The 21,658-nt window shown below is 31.2% G+C and overlaps 1 protein-coding gene across 1 annotated transcript; it reads left to right on the top strand.

The window, feature by feature from the left end:
• The first annotated feature begins 9,539 nt into the window (after positions 1-9,539).
• Positions 9,540-19,208, top strand: LOC105112965 (uncharacterized). Its single transcript, XM_011008909.1, has 9 exons — positions 9,540-9,758; positions 10,222-13,006; positions 13,085-13,165; positions 13,538-13,690; positions 17,132-17,295; positions 17,427-17,574; positions 17,660-17,782; positions 18,168-18,255; positions 18,787-19,208. Exons 2-9 carry the CDS (start codon positions 10,295-10,297, stop codon positions 18,978-18,980), a joined length of 3,663 nt encoding a protein of 1,220 aa, XP_011007211.1. The 5' UTR covers positions 9,540-9,758; positions 10,222-10,294; the 3' UTR covers positions 18,981-19,208.
• The last annotated feature ends 2,450 nt before the right edge of the window (positions 19,209-21,658 follow it).

Genomic DNA, 21,658 nt, shown 5'->3' with positions numbered 1-21,658 from the left:
TAGCAGTTTTCAGTATGGAAGTTTAACAGCCTATGTGTAGCAAGTTGGTTCTGTCTCTAATGTTTGGATTGTAGTTAGAAGAGCTTTAGGAATGGGATATTTGACATGGGAATCAGATGGTAACTTTGGTTTATGGATGTTGTTTTTGCTTTTTGTAGTTATTGGATGCAAATTTTACATTGATGGAGTAGAGGTAGAGGATAAAGGAATTTGGGGTGGAGGATCAATATATTGAGGCTCATTGAAATTTAGTGTTGAAGAGATCAAACGAACACGGTGATCAGGTTGAGGACCAGATGGAGAGGCCATGTGTAGAGTGTTTCGATGTAGTAGATTGAGGAGTGGCACCTGTAGAAAAAGAGGAACCTACAAAAGATAAATTAAGATTGGATGGTAGAGTAACAAAAGTAGTTGTAAATGAAAGACTGGAAGATTTTGGTGCAGTGTATAGGAAGAGATTTTCATCAATGACAACATGACAGGAAATAAAAATTCTACCTGTGGATACATCTAGACACTTGTAACCTCGATGACCAATATTATACCTAATAAAAATGCAGTTTTTAGATTAAAAATCAAGTTTATGGTGATTATATAGACGTAAATAGGGCCAACATGCACATCCAAAGGTGTGTAAAAAATTAATCAAGTTTTTGATGATGAACCATTTCATATGGAGATTTATAATTTAAGATTGGAATGGGAAGTCTATTTATAAGAAAGGTTGCAGTTAAGAATGCATCTTCCCAAAACATTTGAGGCAAATTTGAGTGAGAAACTAGGGCTAGTCCAATTTCAATAATTTATCTATGACGCCTTTCATTGGCACCAACTTGTTGATGTGTATAGGGACAGGTTATGCGATGGTTAATGCCTTGATTGTGTAGTTATCTATTTAAGCTACGGTATTCTCCCCTTAATCACTTTGAAAAGCTTTAATTTTGCTACCAAACTGGCGTTCAACACAGTTTGGAAGCTGAGAAAGGTTTGATATGTGTCAGATTTGAGTTTTAATGAAAAAAACCATAAAAATTTAGTAGCATCATCCAAAAAATTGATATAATAATGTGCACCAGAAGTGGATAACGTAGAAGCTAGCCCCTAAACATCCGAATATATTAATTCTAAAGGTTGCGAAACAGCAACATGCATTTTTATAAAGGGCATAGTATAGCTCTTGGCTAGTTGACAATCGAAACAGATGGGGTAAGTTTTATGTGGAATTAGTAAAGAAATAGCTTTATTGATAACAGGAAATTAAGCATGTCCAAGACGACGATGCTAGATTTGGGAAGACACGCGAACATTAAAGAAAGTTTGCAGCTGAAGATGAGCTAAGGAAGCTGAGAAGTTATACAGTCCATTACTGAAGGGACCGCAATGTAGGATATTTCCCAAGTAGTCCTTCACAATGAAAAAAGAGGCATGAAACTCAAAGAAAATGTTATTGTCTAAACAAAAATGGTGAACATATAACAAATTTTTTTGAATATCAGGAACAAGCAGAATTTAATTAAGAATAAATGATTTAGATGGAGAAGATAAGGTAGAAGTGTTACTGCGCATAATTTTCAGACTTGCACCATTAGCCACCTGAACATGATCTTGTGTGTCATGGCTTGCAAAAGAAATATGAATATTGTTCATGTCATTGGTGAGATGATGAGTGGCTCCTGTGTTAGGATGTCATTCTTTGTCTGGTTGCATATAGTGTGTAGCAAGTAGAGCTTGTGGTTGGTTTTTGGAATTGGGTGGAGCCTGATAAGATAAATCAAAGTGATGATAGCATTTGCGAGGACTATGACCTGATTTGAAGCATACCTAATATATAAGGGATGATGAGTTATTGGAATCATTAAAGTGAGAACATCCTCCACGTCTCTGACCACGATAACTACCCCGATAACGATTTGAGTTTTGAAAGGTGCCAGGTTGGCGATGGAATTGCTGGGGTTGGGTGGTGACCAAGTTGGTAGAAGCAGGAAGTGGTTGATTATTATGATTAATCCGTGATTCACATATGAGAAGCAGAGAAAAGAGTTCCTCCAAACTGACAGGATCAAGCCGTGAGGAAATGGCGGAGGCCAGGGAATCATACTCCTGCCCAAGTCTAGCAAGAATATAAGTGATGATATCATCATTTGTGAGAAGCTATCCAGTAAGGGCAAGTTTATAAGTCATTCACTTGACAGAAAGGAAAAATTCATTAGCTGTCATGGTGCCTTTCCTGGCATTTGCTAACTGAGTTCGAATTTAGATAACTTTAACACGAGAAAGGGAGGAGAAATTACGCTCAAGTGCAAGTCATACCTCATGTGAGGTGGTGTAGGACATGACTTGAGTGTGTACATCTTTAGTTAGGGAGGAGTTGATGGTGGCTAGGATTAAGGAATCCTGATAAAGCCACAAGTGATATAGTGGATTAGGAATTTTTTAAAGGATACTTGTGGTGGAGTCAGAGAAGTCGATTTCTTTTGGTGAAATAAAGATCATGCCATCAAGATAACCATAAAGATCATGACCATAAAAGTATGGGAAAGCTTGAGCTTTCCACACGAGATAGTTGAAGGAGTGTAATTTAACAATAATAGTGAGTGGGAGATTAGAGAGGGTTGGGACAATTGCAGGAGCAGTGGAGTTTGAGGATGATGAAAATGCCATCTAGAATTTAGAAAAGCGAAGACGTTTATTTTTTTAGTGGCTCTGATATCATATAAAGTTGCAGAATTCAGAGAGGAAATATATGAATATTGTCTTGTATTTTCTTCATTGTCTTTAGTGTGCATGTACAGGGGGTTTAAATAAAATGATAATGCTAACTGTTATCCTACATTAGTGCATGTATAGCTGATAGTTCAAAATTTAAATAGCAAATACAATCTTGTTAAATTCAAACTTTGAATATTGGATAGCTAAGTTCCTGCAGATTTGGTGGTTGTTGCAGCATGCTATTTCTTTTTGACTTGTTCTTCTACACCCATTCTTTTTAACTTGTTCTTCTACACCTAGAAGTCCATATTAAAAAAAAAATGACTCAAAGCTAGTAGATGAAATGAATGAGCGACCAGCGGGTAAAAGAGGATCCAAACCCCTCAACCATAGACCATAGACTCCGAGAAAAAAAGGCCAAAACAACTTGCAAATAAAAGTGATTATTTTTTGTTTGATTTGATTTTTACTTATAAAAACAACCAAACCAATATTTTATAAAATATAAAAAATAAAATCAAAACCGGTTTAAAAGATCTGGTTTCAGTTTGGTTTTGTTATTTTATATTAAAAACTGAAACCCGACTGACTTGTTTCGATTTGGTTTGATTCTGGTGTGGTTTTGTTATTTTTTTGAGGTTTTTTTTTTGTAACTTTCAAATAGGCTTGGTTTAGGTTTGATTTTTTTTTTGTTTGAAAAAAAATATTTTTAAATATTCTAATCAATTTTTTTATGGTTCATTGTTTTTAGTTTTTTTTATTTAATAAGCTTTTTTTTCCTCACATGTACTTCCAATTCATAGTGAAAATAGGTTAAAAAAAAATCAAGAAAGAAAAACCCATATACCAAGAGAATCAGGCCTATTTTGATGCACAACACAAAAAAGGGCAAAACAACTTGCACACAAAAAAGGGCAAAACATGTTACCAGCTAATACAAATAGAAAGCCTATTTTGATGCACAGCACAAAAAAGGGCAAAACAACTTGCACACCACAGTTATTGGCATACATGTTACCAGCTAATACAAATAGAAAGAGGTCCAGAGAATTGCCCTGCAGCATCAGGCAAGCAAAAAAGTCTAGTTTAAAATGTGAATACGTCCCAAATATATTAAAATAATATTTTTTTATTTTTAAAAAATTAATTTTAACAACATCAGTATATTAAAATGATTTAAAAATAAAAAAATAATTTAAAATAAAAAATCAAATTTTATCCAATTTCCATTTGAAACGAGATATGAGATAAATATTAGATGGGTACTTAATCTCTAGTGTTATAGTCAATTTCCTTGGAAAATAAAATGGGGAGGGACACAAAAGGTTGCCCTTTACCTATCCACTAGTTTTGACAAACTTTGTTTTTTGTTTTAGATTTTATTTTATATTATAATCTAATTATATTTTTAAAAAATTAATATATTTTCAAATAAAAAAATAATATCTACCAGAATTAAAAAAAAAAACCTTAATAATAATACAAGGTCTAGTTTTGGACGTATGACCATGTACAGCCCGATGATAAGCTTACTAAAAATTAGGTGGTGCTTTCAACTTAATGCTTTATCTGCCAAATTGAATTAAAAAGCAGTATTTTATGTGTTTTGAAAATGTTTTTTTTAAATAAAATTTTTTATTTTAAAAATTATTTTTTTTAGTATTTTTCAATCATTTTGATATATAAATATAAAAATAATATTAAAAAATAAAAAATATATTTAAATATATTTCTAAACAAAAAATATTTTAGAATACAATTATTATCTAACCCTCGAACACCTCCTAAAATTCTGAGATTATGTGCGACGGTGTTAGAAAAGTTGATGAAAATTATACCAAACGTGGTGACCGTTCTTGAAGCATATTCTGTAGCAACTTTTATGATCGGATAAGCTTGTAAAACTATATCAATATGAATAATGTCACAGCCAAATCTTCATGGATTTTTCTTTGATTTTCAGATTTATTTAGGGATATGTTTCTTATTGTTTTTTAAATAATTTTTTATATTGAAATATATGTTAATAATTTTTTTATTTTTTTAAAATTATTTTTAATATTAATATATCAAAATAATCTAAAAACACTGAAAATATATTAATTTAAAATTAAAAAAATTAATTTTTTAAAAAACTACTTTGAAAAAACAGAGACAAACAGGCCTTCGAGTGTTCCGTTGAGCTATTGATTTCTTTTCTTGTAAGCTATTCAAAAGCTGAGCAGCAATGTCGATAAGGGCAGCTAACCGGCCAAAAAGTATAAAGATTTTGTAATGAAACGTGGCACGATCTGATTTGCTGTATAGTTTGGCACATCTGATTTGCCTTAAGGTTAGGCACCGGGGAGGTGATCCAATGTGCTCAAGTATACTTGAACTTGCAAAATAAGTCAAATGTTTTGTTTTTTTTTCCTCACCATCCTAAACCATGAAAGTTTCGAGAGATCTCAGGAAGAAACATTTATGAGAAAAGGGGGAAAATAATGGCAATAACCAACAAAGCGATCCAGGGGATAATTATCTATACAGAAATGGTTTCTTTTCTCTTTTAGAAAAGGAAAAAAGAAAGAAAAGGTCCTCAAGTTCAAATCATTAAATTACATCGATTTTTTTTTGGAAGGCTGTCTTTTTTATTTAATTAAAAAAAAGAAAATAGTATGTACTGTATGAAAAATAAAAATAAAAGGATGAGAAAAATTCATATGGTACTTAGAACTAGTAAATACTAGGTGTTTTACTAAATATCTAAAAAATTATAATTAAATATTTAAATTCTTCCCACCTAGCATATGTAAAGCAAAGTATTGTTAGTATGTTTTTTAGCAAAAAAAAATTAAACTTATATAAAGATTGACCTTATTAACTTGATAGGTTTAAAGATAATTTGGATGATTAATGAAAATATAATTTGATTAAAAAAATAAGACGATAGCTTTTTAAAAATATACATACGATAATATATTAAATTGACTCATATCAACTCGAATTAACCTGTAAAATCTGCTACCCACGTCATGAGACCCTGATACCCTTATAGAAAGCAAATAAAAAGAAAAACTATTAAACTCAATTCTTAATCAATCAAAATGTTAAAAGATGAAATTAAAAAAAGAGTCAAGTTAATCGGGGTTAACCTATCAAACTTGGATCATGAAATTATAATAACCATATAGAAAGCAAATTATGAAGCTCAATTATCAATTAATTCAGTGTTAAATGATGAAATAAAAAAATTAATTAAAAAGAAATATAAAAAATAACTCGAGTCAACCAAATAAATCTGTGACATAGGTCATGAGACCGGCTTAATCTCATGGAACACAAACTAAAATAAATCATAAAATTTAATTATTAATGAATCTAGTATTAAAAGATGAAAATGAAAAAACATCAACTAAAAAAAGAAAAAAAACCAAGCTAACGACTTAACTAGCGACTTGGATCATAAGACTGTGATAACCTCATGTAAAAAAATAAAAATAAAAATAAATATAAAGTTTAATTATCAATCAATATAGTGTTGAAGGATTAAATTAAAAAAAAAAGACAGAAAAAAAAACCTGAATTAACTAGGATTAACCTCACGAACTCAGATCAAGATATTAGGATAACTCCATATAAATAAAATAAAATATAAAGTACAATTCTCAATTAACTTTAATATTGAAGGATGAATTAAAAAAAATATTCAATTAAAAAAACTTAAGTCAACCTGGTTAATCTATAAAATTTGTGACTTAGCTCATAAAACAACAATAACTATATGGAAAATATATTAAAATAATTAAAATAATTTTTAAAATTTTTAAGTACCAAAATAAAAAATACTTGACATTTTATTATTATTATTTATTACTGTAATAAAATGCCAAGTATTGTTAGTATAGATCAATAATAATAATAATAATAATAATAATAATAATAATAATAAGTATAGTTCAATTAATTAAATATTAGATTTACTTTATAGAAATTATTAGTTTGAATTTTAAATATTTTAAAATTATTAAAAACTTATATAATTATTAATTTTAGAATCTATAAAATTAGTTTAGACATATAAAAATAATTAAATATCAAATTCTTTCTTTATAAAGACTATTAAATATCAAATTATAATAATAATATCTAATCAATTCTTTGTCGGTAGTGCCAAATTATTATATCAAACTATGCAAAAACTATCAAATATCAAATAATAACAATAATAATAATAATAATTACATGTAAAGACTAATTTAAATATATAAGAAGTATTGTGAACTCTTTCTTTGTCGGTGGTGCCAAATTCTTCGTCTAATCAATTCTTCCACTTGTTTTTGAATAAAATTCATTATTTAATGAATCAAATCTTCGTACCTAAGTTTTCTAACTATCAAATATCAAATAGTATGAAACGTTACGGTAAGTCTCCCAACTATAAATATATATTAACATATTATGAAAAGAGATGGCATTTACATTTAACTACATAGATGTAGTGCGTTATGCTATAGTCTAGGTTAATTTTTTTAATATAAAAAAATGTTTAGATAATAATAACTTAACCTAACATGAGTTAAATTGAGGTAATTTAATATATAAAATTAGAATAACCATGTAAAAATAAAATTGAAAAATTAATTACAAAGCTCAAACTCTAAAAAATCATTTCAAATTATAAAATTGAGATTTTAAAAAAAAAAGTAATTTAAAAAAAAAACTCAAGTAAATACATATTAACTTGATTAACTTGTAACATGTGATATAACATCAGGATAAAATAATAAATTTATAAAAAAAAAAGCTAGCAAAAAAAATATAAGTTTAATGGTCTAGATAACCCAATATAAAAAAAAATTATAAAGTTTAATGGCTAATAATTTAATGTTAAAGGATAGAATTGAAAAATAATTAATTTCATAAATAAAAAAGTTAAGGGAAAAAAACTTAAGTAAACCTAGATTAACACGATTAACCCACCAATCATAATATATGTTGGGATGAACCCGTAAAAACAACAAATGAAACAAATGACAAAGCTTAAGGTTTAATAATTAAAAGTTAAATAATAAAATTGAATTTTTTAATTAAAGGCCCCAAAAAAACTGAACTTAAATCATATTAATATTAAAAAATAATGACTCTTGTCGTGAGATCAATATAATCCTTTAAAATGGAATAAATAGAAAAATCAGGAAGTAAAATTTTTAGTCATAAAAAAATTAAAAATAAAACAAATAGCCATTTTAAAAAATAACAACCAGATATGGTATAAAAAAAATAAAAAAAAATAATTAGGAACTAAATAAAAATAAATAAATCAAGAGAAGGATAAGAAAATGTAAATGAAAAGAATGGAAACCAAAACTAAATAAAAAAATTAAAATATTGAGGGATAAAAAAATAACATTAAAAAAACAAGGATCAAATTCGGATTAAAAAAGTAAATGAAATAAAATACTAAATAAAAAAGAAGATGAAAAAATATCACATAAAAAACAAAAATCAAAATTAAATAAAAATGAAATAAAATACCCAAAATGAAATAGAAAAAACAAATTAAACTTAAAAAAATTTAAAGTAAAAAAATAACAATAAAAAATAAAAGTAAAAATTAATAAAAATAAAACTTGAAGGATATAATTAATTTTCAAAGGGTTCATGTGAATTTTTTAATTACCAAAAAACAAGATAAAAATAAATATTTTTATCAAAATCTAACCATATCTTTTTCATACACATTCTGTGATTTTTATTCAAAAATATATTAATTTCTTTATTTTTTAAAAAATTATTTTTAATATTATTATATCAAAATATTTTAAAAATATTAAATTAAAAAAATATAATTCTTTTTAAATATTTTAAAATATAATTTTAAAATATATAAATAATCAGATCACAAAGAACTACACGTCTCTCCAAATATGACCGTAGACACATAATTTTAAAAACCACGCGTTACTTAACCGTATAAAAAAATAAAAATATAAAAAGTTCCTTTTACTAGTTTAATGATTTTTTATACTGAAAAGCTGTCACAATTATTTTATTATGTAAATAATTGTAAAAAAAAACCCTGAATCAAAGTTATATAACCTTTTCTTAGCATAATTTTATATATTAATTTTATCATTCAATAACGTAATATTAATTTTATTATTTAATAATATATTTTTTATTTTTATATTTTAAAAATAATTTTTAAAAAATTTAGTTTTTTATTTTTCTAATATCTTCATATTATTTAATATATTGATATTAAAAATAATTTTTTAAAAATAAAAAATATTATTTTAATATATTTTAAAATAAAAATAATTTGAAAAAAACCACAAATAAATTTTATTCATGCTTAGAGATTTAAAAAAAAAAATCTTAAATGGACATCATCCACTTGATTGATCAACTCTATTATTCCAATCTCCTTCATCAAACATGCAAAGCACAAATCAAATTGTACAATCAACCAGGGCGTAAGTGAGCCATCATCTGTGAGGAACACTAGATCATGCCACCCAAAAATAATATTAAAAACGTAACAATCACTTTAGTCAAACCAAAACACCTGTGGCATTTGAAGTAAATAAACTGAGAAAACACCAAAAATCCAGTAATTTCAAGCATTTTGCTTCTCTTTGTTTACTATTTAGGTAGATGTGTTTTAAAAATATATTTAATATAAAAAATATTAAATTTAATATTTTTTGTATTTTTTTATAATTTTAATACATTAATATCAAAAATAAAAAAATAAAAACTATTTTAAAATAAAAATTACTTTTAAAAAACATTAAAAAAAAACATATCTACTGTATTACCACGCGCCATCTCGGCATGCTTTATAGAAATTTATCTGCAAAAAGACCTCACATTACGTCGTCCAAAAAGTTCACATTTTTAGCAAAAAAAATTCAAAAACCCAATGAGAGAAAACGAGAGGAAAAGGAGAAATGTATTGGCTTTGTTGTTGTTATTTGAGCTTACAGATGGATCCTTTACTCGGTTCTTGAAGCAAAAACCCAACCTCTGAGACGGATAAGATAGCCTTTCTCCTCATATTTCAGGTATTTATGTTCTCAAGCAAGCTGAGAGAAATAATTTTTTTGGGGGTTTTTTTATGAATTAATTTAAATAGATTCTTGTTTTGTGTTAAGGATTTGGATAGTTAATTGATGGTGAGATATCATATCATTACTCTAAGTTCGTGTAGCTTTTGGCTTTAGTAGGTGGTAGTTGAATTTCGAGTCTTGATGGGTTGCTTTGTAACCACTTCTATCTATTAGTTGTTTGCTTGGGGGGAGGGTGTTAAAGAGGTTTTATTGTGTTTTTCTATGTTTGAAGTTCAGTTGGATTCTCCAAAATTTGGTAATATTACATGTCTTAATGAATCCCAGTTTGTAAATTGACTTGCTTTTTTTGTTTTCTTTGCTGTGTGGATTTCTGTTCAATTATGTGCAATGTATCCTTTTTCTTAATTTCTTTGAGGGTTGTTGACGCGTTTGAGCATTTTTACCATTCTTTTGTCAGGAAATTTTGTTGCGAGCGAAATTTGGTATCTAGTTGATGAACTGTTTGTGTGAGTGTGTTTTGTGTTGTTTTCATGCGTTTAAAAGATGATGTGATGGAAGAGTCAGAGATATATAAAAAATACCAATACAATTCTGGGGATCCCAGACATGAGAGATCCCAGCCTGCTTCTCAGGCATATACATCAGACCCTGCAAGCAGCAGAAATTCCAATATGAGACTTGCTGACCTAAATGCACCACCACCAGAAGTTAAACCTGTACTTAACTATTCCATTCAGACAGGTGAGGAGTTTGCTCTTGAATTTATGCGTGATCGAGTTAATCCTAAGAAGCCTCTCATTCCAAATGCTGTTGGTGATCCCAATTATGCTACTGGTTATCTGGAATTAAAAGGCATTTTAGGCATTAGTCATGCAGGGTCTGAAAGTGGATCAGAAATTTCAATGATAACTATAGTAGAGAGAGGTCAAAAAGAATTTGAGAGGACGAACTCGTCTTTATATGAAGATAGAAGCAACTATGGGTCAGTTCAGTCGGTACCAAGAACTTCAGGTTATGAAAGTCGTGGAGTGCCGCTACATGGTTATGCTTGCTTCTCTGGAGTCTCTGATAGCTCCTCTGGGAAAATGAAAGTTCTCTGCAGCTTTGGTGGTAAAATCCTACCCCGTCCAAGTGATGGAAAACTAAGGTATGTTGGAGGTCAAACACGCATCATGCGCATATCAAGGGACATTTCTTGGCATGAGTTTAAGCAGAAAACTTTAGCAATATATAGCCAAGCTCTTGTGATAAAGTATCAGCTTCTTGGAGAAGATCTTGATGCCTTGGTTTCTGTTTCATGTGATGAGGATCTGCTAAATATGATGGATGAGTGGAGTGGAGTTGAAGATAGAGAAGGATCACAAAAACTCAGAATGTTTCTCTTCTCAATGAGTGATTTGGAAGATGATCAATTTGGTCTGGGCATTGGAGGGGTTGATTCTGAGGTTCAGTACATAGTTGCTGTCAATGGCATGGATGTGGGAACCAGAAGAGAATTGGTCTTGCATGGTTTAGCAAGCTCTTCAGGAAATAACTTAGATGAGTTAGATAGATCAAACACAGACAGGGAGACAATTAGCGTTGCAACTACTTATGTTGGGCTCAGCTCTTCACCTTTGACTGGCATTTATCAGTCTTCTCAACCTACTCTTCAAAGTTCTTCCAATGCCTATGAGACCTATCCACAGCTTTATCGTGGCCAGATGATGGATCCTAGAGACACCAAGCAGTTTCCATTGCACTATCACAGTCATTCATCTAACTACTCCTCCTTGGGAGAAATCCCATATGCAAGACAACTTCATGGGCTCATGAGTGAAGAAACAGATTTGTATGAGGGACAGCAGTATAATAGCTTTCAGGTAAAAAATTCACAGATATCTGTAAAGGAGGTGAAGCCAAGACCTGATGGTTCAATTCAGCAAGAGATTAACCCAGGAAAAACTCATCCAATGGAGAAAGTTTACCCTGCTCCAGTTGATGAAGTACTAGCAACAGCTGTTGCTCCAGAAGGAGATATATGTACTGTGCCCTCAAAACATGAGGGAAAACACCAAGAACTGAAGAAGGTTTCTTCTTCTGCTGATGATGTGAATCAAGTGCAGGCACCTAAATCTTGGGAAGATGATCAACACTCTGCACCCAGTGGTGCTTCTGGTCCAGGAAATGCTGATTCCGCTTCTAATCCAATTGACTTGAGCTATCTTGAGCTGTCTATACCCCAGAGGGCTTATTATTCAGAGAGAATACCCCAGGGGCAAGCAGAGTTGCTGAATAGATTATCAAAGTCTGATGATTCACTTGGCATTCAGTTGCTCATTACTCATTCATGTTCTGACGTCACTGAGAGCAACCCAATTACAAAATCTGTGGAAAATTTCCATGAGAGTAATCTGGCTGCCCATACTGAACACTCTATTTCAACTGGAAAACCATCATATACAGACTCTCAAATCATGGATGTTGGAGTCTCTGACTTTGAGACAGATATTACCACAGGTAATCAAAGGAAGCCCCTGGTTGATGAAAAGGTAGAAATGGGATCTGGGCATCCAGCTTTGTGCCAAGTAACTTCTGTTGTGCAGCATAAGGATCCTGCAGCTGATCTTCCAGATGAACAGGATGAGATAAAAAGCAGGGATGTCTCTGATAAGGACAATCTGAGGCATTCTCAGCCATTTTTTTGGACAGAGAGCTCAACTAAAGATGTTGAAGGAATACCTTCTGTTGGTGTTTCATCAACCAAGCAGGCAGAAATCCAAATAGATATTAACGACAGATTCCCTTGTGATTTCCTTTCTGAAATATTCTCAAAAGGGATATTTACCAAGGATGCTTTTGTCGTTAGTCCAATACATAATGATGGAGCTGGTGCGAGTGTGAACATGAAAACTCATGAGCCTAAGCACTGGTCTTATTTTCAGAAGTTGGCAAAGGAGGGGTTTGTTAAAAAAGATGTGTCTATTATTGACCAGGATCACCTTACTACTCAGTCTGTTCTAACAAATGTAGAAGATCATAAATCTTATCATTTCACACCTTCAGCAGCCGGTAGAGATTCAGTAGGCCATGACCATTCTCAAATTAATTTTGGCCAAGACAATCAAAATAATTTACCTGGAATGTTAGTAGCTGATTCTACAATGATGTCCGATTTTGTTCGTTCCCAATTGAAGGACACTGAAAGTATGCAGTTTGAGGCTATGATGGAGAACCTACAGTCGCCAGAGTCACAGTATGAGGTGTCTCTTCTCAATTTTAATTTGATTTGAGAGCTCATTTCCTACCATGCCAGCTAAACTTCACTCTGATGCATATAGGATGGGAAGTTGGATAACAGGAATGATGGCCTTCCTCCTCGTGATCCTTCTCTAGGAGATTTTGATATCAATACCTTGCAGGTATCTATCCTAGATATATTTACTCATCTGTATTATGATGTAACCTGTCCTGTTTTTAGTGTTCAAAGTAATTTACTTGTGCCATGCCTAAAATATTATTTGACTCAAATTTCAATTGGTAATACATATGAAAAGAAACCAAAACCTGGAGATAGACCACAATATGCTTCCTAAATAGTTTTCATTTTCTCCTTTGTGCTTCCGTGACTGTGATAAGAATATGATGAGCTTGCAGGAACTTATGGATGCATTTTATTCCTCTTGCATGCTTATGCTCTTCCATCTTCTACCTTAAAATTAGTTCAATTTACTATTTACCTCAGAATAATGTCTGCTTAATTCCTTTTTACCCTTTTCTGGGTGATTTAACAGATCATAAAAAACGAAGATCTTGAAGAGCAGAGAGAGTTGGGTTCTGGCACTTTTGGCACTGTGTATCACGGAAAATGGAGGGGAACGGATGTTGCCATTAAGATGCTAAAAAAGATATGTTTTACTGGACGATCATCAGAGCACAAGAGACTGGTAACTATTGCACAACTCCTGATATGCGTTTCCATTTTTTCTCCCTAAAAATAATTGTTGTTACCCACTTTTGAACAAAAAAAAAAATAATATAAGAAGAAAGCCTAGAAGATTGCCTAGGTTGGTGGTGAAGGACCAAGATGACAAGTGGAAAAGTTAGAGACCAAAATGTATAAGATTGACAAAATTGACAACTCAATTCTGACTGACAGAAGGCCTCATTAGTGAAAATATTTTATTTAGGGTAAATAAATACAAATTTGGATGGTTAGGGACTCATTAAGAATTTTGGAAGGCTTAATTAATTTTATTGAGGACTTGATTGCAAGGAAAATCAGTTTTTGGAGTCAATTTAGATATTAATTGGAAGAAATTGAAGTTTGGAGATTGAAATTAGACTTTGGAAGATTCAATTAGTCAAATCGGGGACTTAATTGTGAAAACATTAAAGTTCGGAGGCCAATTAAGAACTTAATTACGTATTTCCAAGACCAAGGACCAACTTATAAGTGGCACGCAATTTCAGGGGTAGATATCGATCAAATCAGGGGCCAAATTGAAAGGAATTGAAATTTTGGTTGTCAATTAAGAATGAAATTGAACAAATTAAAAACCAAGGACTTGTTTGTAAAAGGCGCTGAACTTTGGAGCTGATATTTGAATTTGATAGGGGTACAATTGCATGCAATTAAAAGTTGAGAGATAATTATGAGTGCAATTAAAAAGAATTGAAAGAGCAAGGAGCAAATTGAAACTGGTCAAATTTCAAATTAAAAAAACCCTAATTTCTAGGGTTTAACCTATATGACATGTTGTTCATCCACTATTCATCTCTTGCCTTGGTGATTTTGGATGATTGAGTAAGCATGTTCGGGTTAATGTATCCATTTCTAACCATCTCAGGATCTATAACCACCACCATTCAACTGAGAAACACCCCCTTTAAAACTCCATGCTCGTGAAATTGAACGTTTACACCCCAATTCTTCCTCAGAAGTCTCCAATATCTTGTCCCGGTTTAGCTTTCCTTGCATTTTTAGATTCTAGGTTGATTGAGTTGACATATTTGAACGAATGAATGTGAAGTTACAAATCTTCAAATTAAGCAAGATTGAAACCAAACGGAATGTGTGCACCTTTTCTACCAACTTTAGGTGGTTTCCGATGACGATTACATTGGAGTTGCTTCGGCGAAGCGTCAAAAGCGGCCAACCCCATTAGCCTTATGTGACACCTGTTTTACCCATTTTTCTCATGTGTTCACTCTTGAAAGCCTCTTAGAGGATTTTTATCAACGATTTTAAAACTTCACTCTTAAGATCAAAAGGCCAGAAATGGCTCTTTGGCCTCTAAGTCTAGTAAAACCATCAAGGACAAAAACCACCATTGCAAAAAAAGCCTAGTATAAGAGTTTCCAATTGTTAACTTTTATCTAGAATCTTCTCATTTTGATCAAAGGGCTAAGCTTTGATCAATCTTTGATTGAATCCATAAAAAAAAATCCTAGAAAAAACCTATAAATACCCACTGAAAATATGAAAAAAAAAAACAAGGAAAAGGGGTAGAAAAAAAGGAAAAGAAAAACGTGGGGGAATACTCTGTCAATAAACTATATTGTGAAGGTCCAAAAGCCTAACATAAGAGGTCTAATAAGCATTGAAGAGAGAGGTGAAAGGTAATAAGGTGAAAGGTAATAAGCATTGAAGAGAGAGGTGAAAGGGAAATAATGAAGGAAAAGAGAAGGAAAAACAACAATGCATGGCAAGCAAGTATGGAGAATGTATAACCATGTAAACACGGGAAGTTTAAAGGGTGGAGTCCATGTGGCTTGCCCGTTTATGCTTTTTTAATGTTTAATGACATTTTAGGCGTATTTTGGTGTCCATGGTGTTAAGTTTGGATGTTGTTTAACGTATAAAAATGTAGTTTTTTTTTTTGCTTGATTTTGGTATGAGTTCATTGTTAATGTTTCTGGATGTTTATGAAACGTTTGGATGTTGTTTTTGCTGAGATAAAATGATTTTTGTAATCTGTCAAAAGTAGCAGTGGCTGTATGATGTCTATTTCTGAATTGTGAGCTCATGTCCTTGGTTTAGATCGAACCAAGGGTTTTGGGTCGAACCATGGTTTTCGGCTCGATTCAGGATTGAACTAGTGTTTTTGAGTCAATTTGATTGATTTTATTTAGGGTCAGGTACTGAGACTTTGTTTGGTTGATTACTTTTTTGTCAAGGCATTTTTGGCCTAATAGGTGTTGTTCAACAAACACACTTTTAGATTTATTTTGAATAAAAATGGTTTTTTTTGCCAAACATACCCAAATAAATTCTAAAAATTTCAAGAACCAATTTAAAATTATTTGTGGGTCTCTCACTTTACTTGTTTCAACAATTTTATTTAATATCAAGGTCGTAGATTTATACTGTAAGATGTTGACCTGATATTAAAATACCTATTTTTTGTCGAAATCTTAAAAATTTATATAAAAAAATTTCTCATTTCAAAAATACAAAAATGTATTTTATTTGGTGTGCATTTGGCCAAGTCTCTTAAAAGATAAAAAATATATTTTTCTTAAAAAAAAATATAAAAACATATGGTATGATATAACATTTTTTTATATATACACAAAAATTGAAAAAATATCTTTGCATACAATTTTGAATTTAATAACCAGGTTATTGAATTCATTAGAACTTGGCCAGTATTTTAATTACTTCTAAAATATTAATTTATGAGAATTAATGGTTGAATATTCTGGTGTAAACATTAGATCTACAAATAGGTTGTCATTTAAATACTAGAAGTTGACTATAAAATTCTCATAATTATTTCGGGTATTCACCAAATTTAATCAAGAATATTTTTTTCATCATAATAAACAAGTTGTAGAAAACTCTTTTGCTTTCAAGGATAGGTGAACCTTGTCAGGATACCTACACAGATTCTTTCCACGAAAATTTATTTAGGCATACAAGTCCATAATATAATCGAAACGCTAGATTTATTCATGAGAATAAATCATTATTTTAAGTTATAGATGGACTCTCAGTTAGGAATCCATCAATACATTTAAGCCACATTTAGACCATGCAATGCCGCTCACCTCAAATAAAGTGCACTAAAGGTGCTAATATTTTTCCTAACCATAATCAGTTCTTTATTTTAGAATTTCATATGAGATCAGTGTACCCGAGTTCTTTTCTAGTAACCCCAAACCAAGTAACTAAATGAGGTCTCCTTGATCCCGATGGCTTCACTCTATGTGGACACATGCCATAATAATTATATGCTAATTTGCGCTCTAGCCATCATTGAAGACGTCTGGTTTTAGTTTTCTGCAAGATGTACATTGGCCAGGATCAGCTTCCAGTTTCCTCTTCTTGTCATATCCTTTTCTTAACGCAATGTTAAATAATCTATTTTCACTGGCATCACCAGACCTTAGAGTTTTGGCGGGAAGCTGACATCCTTTCAAAGCTCCACCATCCAAATGTTGTAGCATTTTATGGCGTGGTTCAAGATGGACATGGGGGGACATTAGCTGCTGTGACAGAGTACATGGTTGATGGTTCTCTTAGAAGTGTTTTACTTCGCAAAGATAGGTAAGTTGTGCACTTTTGCAGCTCTTTGAATTTCAGTTTGGCTAAGTTCCAACTAGTTTGGAATTTCATACACAGGCAGTCAATTGTGTTGTGTTCTCCTGTTCCTTATTTTTCTAAATCTTAACTTGCAGGTATCTAGACCGTTACAAGAGACTTCTCATAGCTATGGATGCTGCGTTTGGAATGGAATATCTGCATTCAAAGAATATTGTGCATTTTGATTTGAAATGTGACAACTTGCTTGTGAACTTGAAAGATCCACAGAGACCAATCTGCAAGGTAAATTCTAGTTGTATGAAGAACAAGCCAATTGCATCAATGATTGTGTACTTTCTATACAGTTTCTTATGAATGCATGGCTCAGGTTGGTGATTTTGGCCTGTCAAAAATCAAGCGAAATACTTTGGTTTCTGGAGGTGTAAGCGGAACTCTACCATGGATGGCCCCTGAGCTGCTAAACGGAAGCAGTAATAAGGTCTCAGAAAAGGTAAACTTTTCACTCCTGAAATTACTCTTGTCAATGGCATGAGAAGAGTGTAATTTTATAGAATTGTACAGATTTAGATTTTTGTTCCATTCAGACCTCGGTTAAGTTTGTTGCTGACATGATGGAAGTTTCAAAATCTTCGTTGGCATTTGGTGGTTGAAAACTTTATCTGAATCTCTACTTTCTGTTTCATCCAGTTTGTGACAAGTTGCCAAGCTGGTTTAAGCTTTAAAATTTTGTCCTGCTTTTATTACCTTTTAGTTGACATATGCGGAACTTGGTTTATGCAGAAATTTATGGCTTCATTCTTTCCTTTCTCCATCATATGTAGTCCTTGTTGTTTAATGTCCCTTAAGGTCAGTTACTAATCTTTAATAGATCTCAGGTTGATGTGTTCTCTTTTGCAATTGTCTTGTGGGAAATTCTGACCGGTGAGGAGCCATATGCCAACATGCACTATGGTGCAATTATAGGTATGGTTTCTGTAATCCTTTTCTTTTGTTTGTGCATGCACGTGTGTGTTACCAAAATTGCCGGTGGACATCTACTAAAATACAAATTTGAATTTAGTCTTTCTATTCATATGGATTCATGCTCACTGCATGAATGCACATATACGATATGTATTTATACGAGAAAATAATGCTGAGATACTTTAAATGATCAAGAGGTGATGAAAATGAAAACTTGCTTGAAAAATCAAGTCACTGGGTCTGATATTGTTCTGTTATAGACTTGTGTCTCATGTACTGAAACCGGGCTATCTGTGGATCTTGAATGGGGTTTTGTTATGTGATAGTATCTGGACTTGGAATAGTTCCATGCCAATGGGCAAATTTTACTTCTAGGCACAATCTAACCTCTGGAACTTTGGAATATTATGCACATTATCTGCAGCAATTGCACATTAAATCTGCTCCTCTGACCTGTTGGTGTACTATTGATGTCAGTTGCATGTATACTCTGTGCTGTCTACACGTGTGAATATTTATCCTTGCGTGTAGGAGGAATTGTAAATAACACGTTGAGACCAACAATTCCAAGTTATTGTGATTCTGAATGGAGAAGGTTGATGGAGCAATGTTGGGCCCCTAATCCTGCTGTTAGGCCTTCTTTCACAGAAATTGCCCGTCGTTTGCGCACAATGTCATCAGCTGCTAGCCAAGCCGAAGGACACGAACACAAGGCATCAAAGTAATGGTTTCGCAATTCCTAGTTTTCGCCTTCCCATGACATGTTTCATCGGAAATTGATTCATTTTACGCTACTCCTCGAAAGAGAGACTTGTATCATGTTAGGAAGGAGAGATCGGCTTCCATAATGTTTTTGAAATGGAAGTGATTCTCTCTTACAAAAATCTGACAAGTATTGTTTTATTTTAAAATAATAACTTTAGAGAATAATATAAATTATGTATTAAGTTGAATTGTTTTTTTATATGGTATCGGAATCTTGATGATTAAGCTATTAAAAGTTTGAATTTTATTATTTTATTTATTTGATAAAAATTAAGCACATGGTAGTGTAAGTTTGTGCAAGTTTTAAATTTAAAAGGTTTTTAATTGAGGATGTGTGTTACATAATAATATAAATTATATCATTGTATTTAACCGTTTAACTTTTAAATTGAATTGTTTTTTAATAGTTACATTTTTATTGAATTTTGTACTTTGAAAAAGAGTTTCATACCTGTCTGTTTTTTCATCTTTAGGGTTCTAATCAGTTATTATGGTTGATTTTTAATTTGCTAGTTAGCTGGACTTATATTTTATGGTTTTCATAGAGTATTAATGACATTTAATTAGTTAAATTTTAGGGCTATTTTAATGAAAGAGATAGATGGAAGAGGTTAGAGAAAATAAAATCTATAATTCATTAAAAGTTATAAAAATATATTTATTTAGGATTTTTTTTCTTGTATCTATTTATTTTTTTAAATAAATTTCAAAAAATAACTAATAAGATATTATTAATTATTTTTTAAATACCATAAAATTTCTAGGCTTTATAGTTCTAACTATATGCATGATATAGCAGTTCAAATTTTTGGAGAACTTACGAGTGTACTTTATCACTTGAGTCAACATTTATTTTTTTTCAATAGTTTTTTCTTGTTCTAATTTTAAGTTATCATAAAAAAATAATAAAAAATTAATAAGTCGCCATGTAATGAGATTTCAAAAAGAATTGATGACATTATTCCAAAGATAATGTCTATATTAAATATAAGATTGAGTATCCATGTATTTTTTTTTATGAGTTCCTATGTAAGAAAATTGATGAAATACTATGAAATGAGCTTCACAAATCATGATGAGAAGAAAGGAAAGAGAAAACAAAGAAATAAAGAAACAAACTTTGTAACCCCACTGAAACTCTGATTATAACACCATCAATATCATAAAAAAAATATTGAGAAAATGAATTCAATAACATCAAGAAAGATTATCAACAATAATTAGAAATTGTTATGCTTGTCGTTCAAAGATGGTAAGTGACTCACTTACTTTTGGCAGTAAATGTGACCCACTTCAATTATTATTGGTGACTCATCCATTGCATTTTAGTATCCATGTATTTTTTTTTTTAATGAGTTTCTTTGTAATTTTTTCTATAATATCAAATAACACATCAATAATAAAATAAATAAATAGTTTAGTTTATGCCCATGTCATTGCGAAGACAATCTAATTAGCCTGTGTTTTTTTTTTATTAATGAAAAAGAGTTGATGAAATATCATATTTTGTACATGTCATGAATGAGAAACATTACATTTAATAAAATAAATATCATATTTATGATTGGTGACTCATCCATTTTATTTTAGTACCACGTATTTTTTCTTTCGATGAGTTCCTTTGTAATTTCTCTTATAATATCAAATAACATATCAATAATAAAATAAATAAATAAATAAATAAAGAGTTTAGTTTATGCTTATGTCATAATGAAGATAATGTAATTAATCTTTGTGTTTATTTTTTTATTAATGAAAAAGAATAGATGAAATATCATATTTTATACATGTCATGAATGAGAAACATGACATTTCAAATAAATGATAAGAAGGGATTCACAAATTACAATGAGAAGAGAGGAGAGAGAAAACAAAGAAATAAAAAAAAAGACGCTGTAAGCTCACTGAAACTCTGATTATAACACCATCGGTACAATCAAAAAAATTTCAAAGAGATAAATTCATTGACATCAAGAAAGGTTACAAACGATGATCAGAGTGTCACACTTGCTGTCTAAAAGTGATGAGTGACTCACTTGCCATTGGTGGCAAGTGTAACCCACTCAAGTTACAGTTTGTGACCTTTCTTAGTGTCATTGGATTTATCTCATCAAGATCATTTTGATAATACTAATGGTATTGTAATTAGAGGTTTAGTATGCCTCCTGAATCTTTTTTCTTTTTGTTTCCTTTTCTTTCTCCTCTCCCTCTTCACAAATTACGAGGAGAAATGAAAACAAAGAAAAAAGCCTTGGAGACACACTTAATCTCTTATTACATCACCATTAGTACCATATAAAAAATTCTCAACGAGAAAAATACAACGACACTAAAAATTTCACCAACGGTACTACAATGGGCTACATTTGTTGCTATAGGCAAGTAAGCCACTTACCATCTTTAGATGGCTTGTGTCGCACCCTCGCGGTGGAGCATGGCGTCACAATGACCCTTGATTGATTTTGGGGCCTTTTGTTTTGATTTGTGGATAAAGAAGTTGCCACCAAATATTATGGTCACTAGGAAACCTAACTAGTCTTTCAGAGATTTTAAGGCAAGGGACTAGTTGCGTAAAGAAAATGTATTAGCACCTATAGTATGTCCTAACTAAGGTAATCTGCTTGGTGTTTGGTTTGTC

The sequence above is a fragment of the Populus euphratica genome, unplaced genomic scaffold (assembly GCF_000495115.2).
Source record: "Populus euphratica unplaced genomic scaffold, PopEup_1.0 scaffold377.1, whole genome shotgun sequence".
In the NCBI taxonomy this organism is placed as follows: domain Eukaryota; kingdom Viridiplantae; phylum Streptophyta; class Magnoliopsida; order Malpighiales; family Salicaceae; genus Populus; species Populus euphratica.
This window is presented reverse-complemented; position numbering and strand designations above follow the sequence as displayed.

What these genes read in the sequence shown, in the direction of transcription:
- LOC105112965 (XM_011008909.1), top strand. Translation starts at nt 10,295, where the DNA reads ATGCGTTTAAAAGATGATGTGATGGAAGAGTCAGAGATATATAAAAAA. An exon ending in CATCAGAGCACAAGAGACTG is followed by an intron (nt 13,691 to 17,131) that starts GTAACTATTGCA and finishes TGGCATCACCAG; the next exon opens with ACCTTAGAGTTTTGGCGGGA. An exon ending in GCACTATGGTGCAATTATAG is followed by an intron (nt 18,256 to 18,786) that starts GTATGGTTTCTG and finishes CCTTGCGTGTAG; the next exon opens with GAGGAATTGTAAATAACACG.